Source organism: Propithecus coquereli, unplaced genomic scaffold (assembly GCF_000956105.1).
Source record: "Propithecus coquereli isolate 6110/MARCELLA unplaced genomic scaffold, Pcoq_1.0 Scaffold163, whole genome shotgun sequence".
Lineage (NCBI taxonomy): Eukaryota > Metazoa > Chordata > Mammalia > Primates > Indriidae > Propithecus > Propithecus coquereli.
This window is the reverse complement of record NW_012140858.1, coordinates 2,987,818-2,992,598: the sequence shown is the minus strand read 5'-3', so window position 1 is coordinate 2,992,598 and position 4,781 is coordinate 2,987,818. Positions and strand designations below refer to the sequence as shown.

Genomic DNA, 4,781 nt, shown 5'->3' with positions numbered 1-4,781 from the left:
TAGTGAACATAAATATGTGATTTATTCTTAATATGCTATTTTAAAACATTAGTGTTACTCTATAGCACTTTGTGAAGTTAAGTAATGGATATTATTTGAATAACATCCTAAATTTCCTGCCCTAGAAATAAAGGAAGGGGAAATAACTTTATTTATTTTAGCTGTCAAAATATTAGAAAGGGAAAAGTAGATGGAATATGACCTTGCTTTCTAGACAATGCTCCTTCTCCAGCCCGAAGACTTTTTGTTTGACATGTATGGTTTTGGAGTTGGAGTCATGGGTTCTAGTCCTAGGCTTGTGTAATTGTGTAAGGCACTCGAGTGCTTAGAGCCTGTTTCTTCACCCCAGGCTAGGTCATAGGGCTGTTTTGTGGATCAAATAAGGGTAAGGATCATGAAAGCATTGTAACATTAACTATAGGATGTAAAGAAGAATTTTAAAGCTAATTTAACAGTTAAAAATCAGTTTCAAACAAGAAATGAATGACAGCTTTTTCTTCTTTGTCTTCAGGAAATCAGGCAACACCAAAAACAGCACCAACCACCGGGGGCACTTCTACAGTACTGCATGCAACAGCAGTCCATGCGTATCGATAGTAAGTAGCTGAGAAGGAACACTTTCTGAAATTTGGTGGAGGGGTTTCTCAAAAAACCTGTTCATTGCAAAATGGTTACTCAGCCCTTTCATAGACAAAGTATCACTAGTACTTTTAACATTTCAATTGGGAATTTCTGCGCATAAAACTTGAAGAGCCATTGTCTTGTCTGCTCTTTTTAGGAAGTAATTGTACCCTCAACAACTGTCAAAGTTTTCAAAGAAAGCTCCTCCACTGAGATAGCATGAGTAGCATATTTAAAGAGTAAAGAAGTTGTGTAAGGGCTTTAAATTATAAACTGCTCACCTATGTCCCTTTCCAGAGGCTGAATGGCTAGATTCTCCACTTCTGTATGGCAGGAAAGAAAGCTGGTTCTCCATAGTTTAGGGGAGTATTAATACCTGATGTTTTTCTTGCTTCTGTAGCACAAATGGTCAATATGTAAAGCAGGGCAAATTTGGTGCTGCAGTCCTGGGGAACCACACAGCCAGAGAGGTGAGAATGCCCCCACATCTCTTTTATATTTAAGTGTCCCAAATAATACCAGTGAGCTGGTTTTTATCTGGGCGTGCCCAGTGTTTCATTTGTCAGAGGAATGACTATTTGTATTAAATGTGAATTTGTAATATTGGGTATATATATTTGCTTAACATTGTGCATTAAAACAGATCCAACCATTCAAAATCTTTAAATTTGACCTTTGTGATATGGTCCTAGCTTAAGAATTTGGAGAGTCCCTCCACTTCTGGGAGTGAATTTTAATAGTTTGTTTTTTGTTTGTTTCTTCATTGTGGTATGTGTGAGGAGATATATATATAAAATTTGCCATTTAACCATTTTTAAGTGCATAATCCAGTGGCATTAATTACATTCACAATTTATTGAGCAACAATACTGCTATTTCCACTTTTTCATCATCCCAAACAGAAACTGTAACCATTAAGCAATAACCCTCCATTTCTCTTTTTCCCATCCCTGCATAACCTCTAATCTACGTTCTATTTCTGTGAATTTGCCTATTCTAGATACCTCATATAAGTGGACTCATACAGTATTATCTTTTTGTGATTGGGCTATTTTCTTTAGCATAATATCCTCAAGGTTCATCCATGTTTTAGCATGTATCAGTACTTCATTCCTTTTCACAGCTGAATAATATTCCATTGTATGTGTATACCACATTTTGTTTATCCATTCAACAGCTGGTGGATACGTATTATTTGCACTTTTTGGCTATTGTGAATAATGGTGCAATAAACTTTAACATTGACGTATATGTTTGAGTTCCTATTCTTGGTTTTTTTGGTATATGTGAGGAGTGGAATTGCTGAGCCATATGGTAATTGTATGTTTAGCTTTTTTTGTTTGTTTGTTTGAGACCGGGTCTCATCCTGTTGCCCTGGCTAGAGTGCAGTGGCATCATCATAGCTCACTGCAACCTCAAACTCCTGAGCTCAAGCGATCCTCCTGCCTCAGACTCCCAAGTAGCTGGGACTATAGGGATGCACCACCACGCCCAGCTAATTTTTTGTAGAGACGGGGTTTCGCTCTTCGCTCAGGCTGGTCTTGAATTCCTGTCCTCCAGCAGTCCTCCCGCCTGGGCCTCCCAAAACGCTAGAATTACAGGGGTGAGCCACTGTGCCCAGCCCTATGTTTATCTTTTTGAGGAATAATCAAACTGTTTTCTGTAGCTGCTGCACTGTTTCACATTTCCACAAGCAGTGTATGAAAGTTCCAGTTTCTTCACATCCTCACCAACACTTTGTTATTTTCTGGGTTTTTTTTGTCTTTTTTTTTTAATTCTTGCCACTCTAGTAGGTGTGAAGTGGTACTTTATTGTGGTTTTAATGTGCATTTCCCTAATGTCTAATGATGCTGAACACCTTTTCATGTGCTTATTGGACATTTGTATATCTTCTCTGGAGAAATACCTATTCAAGCCCTTTTCCCATTTTTAGAGTTTTTGTCTTTTTGTTGTGGAGTTGTTGTAGTTTTTTTTTTTTTTTAACATATTCTGAATATTAAATCCTATTTGTACATATTTTCTCCCATTCTGTAGGTTGTTTTTTTCCTTTCTCAATAATGCTCTTTGATGCACAAAAGTTTTTGATTTTGTTAGGCCATCTTCCACGGGAGAAAAAAAAGAAAAAAGTTTTTAATTTTGATGAAGTCCATTTTGTCTGCTTTTTCTTTTGTCATGGTGCTTTTGATGTTATGTCTAAGAATCCATTGCCAAAACCAAGGTTTCGAAAATTTATCCCAATGATTTCTACTGAGAGTTTTATGATTTTATCCCCCATATTGTTTTATATACAAATTGGGCCTTTAATCAAAAATTACTTGACATGTAAAGAAGTGAGAAAATTGTCTATGTCCTCCAACAGACATGGAGAATATTCATAGACGTATTATTTGTAATAGCCTCTAACCTGAAACAACTCAAAGTCCATAAACAGGAGAATGGATGAATAGATTATGGTATATGCACATAATTGAATACTACGAGACAATATAAGAGAACAAAGTACTGGTACAGAAGTAACAAGGCTTAATCCTATGGACATGGTGAGTGAAAGAAGCAAGACAAAAGAGTGTACACTGTATAATCCCATTTATATAAATGTAAGAATTGCAAAGTTAATCAGTGATAGAATAGTGGTTACCTCAGGGTGGGGATTATTGACTAGGAAGGGGCATAAGGGAGCTTTCTGGAGTATTGGAAATGCTCTGTTTTTTTAATTTGGTTGGTGGTCGCATGGATGTATATATGTGTAATATATTAATATGTATGAAAATTGAGTTGTACATTTAAGATTTATGACTTTTCTATATGTTTTTCCTCAATTTAAAAAAAAAGTGCATTTTAAGCAACCAGTTGCTATCTCTAAGTGACTCCTCATTATAAATGAAAACAACAAAATAAAGACATTGCCAATTACAGTTAAGGAGTAAGGCCAAAACAAGAATAGATTAAAATGGATAGTAAAAAAGATATCATTTAAAATCTAAGCTTTAAGGGGTGAACAGATTTTGAATTTTATAGCTATATAAAGCATAACCCCTGACATCTGTATTGCCTTTTAACTTCTGTTCTCTTTTTTATCCTGCCTGTCTTTGCTGGAGTACAGTATAGGATTCTTCTTTATATCAGTCAGCAACAGCCAGTCACTGTTGCTAGGATTCATCCGAACTTTGAGCTAATGGTAAGGCTTCCTCATATTGGAATCATTAGCTCCTTTGGGATAGGTTTACAGGAAGAATTAGCCTGAATCTATGTAGTAGAAATTAGAGCCAGTGCTTCAGCCTTGGGTGTCATTGTGGGAATTTAACAGAGCCTCTCAGAAAGGTCTGTTGGCTTCTTCTGGGAGTGTGCACTAAGGGGTGGTTGGTGGAAGGTGGGAGGGAAGAAGAAAGGGCCCTGACACCTCTCTTTGGGTCCACCTGAGTCAGGTTTAGGCAGTAAGGTTTATCTGGTATGCTGCTTATGGATGAGTTATCTTAACATTTGTCTTTTCCCTAGGTTCGGCCCAATAACTATAGCACCTTTTATGATGACCAGCGACAAAACTGGTCCATCATGTTTGAGTCGGAAAAGGCTGCTGTGGAGTTCAATAAACAGGTGATACCATCTTACTCTTCCTGTGAAAAACCAGAATATGTGTGTGGATTTCCCTTAATTTTAAGAAAATATATGGAAAACCCATAATCTGTTATATTTTGTTAGCAACAAGCATAGAAAACCTACTAAGGGCCAGACATGGTGGCGTGCGCCTGTAGTTCTAGCTACTTGGGAAGCTAAGGTGGAAAGATGGCTTGAGGCCAGGAGTTTGAGACCAGTGTGGGCAACACTGCAAGACCTCATCTCTACAAAAAATAGAAAAATTAACTGGGCATGGCACACAGCTCTTGTCCCAGCTACTTGGGAGTCTGAGGCAGGAGGATTGCTTGAGCCCAGGAGTTTGAGGCCGCAGTGATCTATGGATTGGGCCACTGCACTCCAGCCTGGGCAACAGAGCGAGACCCTGTCTCAAAAACAAACAAACAAACCCCACAAGATTTGTCACTTGAGCTATTGTATGATTTCAAGAAAATAATAGGGATACTGATTGAAATTGCTTGACAATGAGATGTTTTAAGAGGAAAAAAGGCAAAATATAAACTTAATGAAAACATTTTTCTACTATA

General features: G+C 37.5%; 1 protein-coding gene across 1 annotated transcript in view; it reads left to right on the top strand.

Moving 5' to 3' along the window:
• Positions 1-4,781, top strand: part of FKBP15 (FK506 binding protein 15, 133kDa) — a 55,526-nt gene that overhangs the window by 12,297 nt on the left and 38,448 nt on the right. Inside the window, exons 3-6 of the mRNA XM_012641136.1 lie at positions 512-596; positions 1,022-1,091; positions 3,725-3,799; positions 4,117-4,215. Of these exons, the coding sequence (XP_012496590.1) occupies positions 512-596; positions 1,022-1,091; positions 3,725-3,799; positions 4,117-4,215 (329 nt within the window). The remainder of the gene's footprint in view (positions 1-511; positions 597-1,021; positions 1,092-3,724; positions 3,800-4,116; positions 4,216-4,781) is intronic.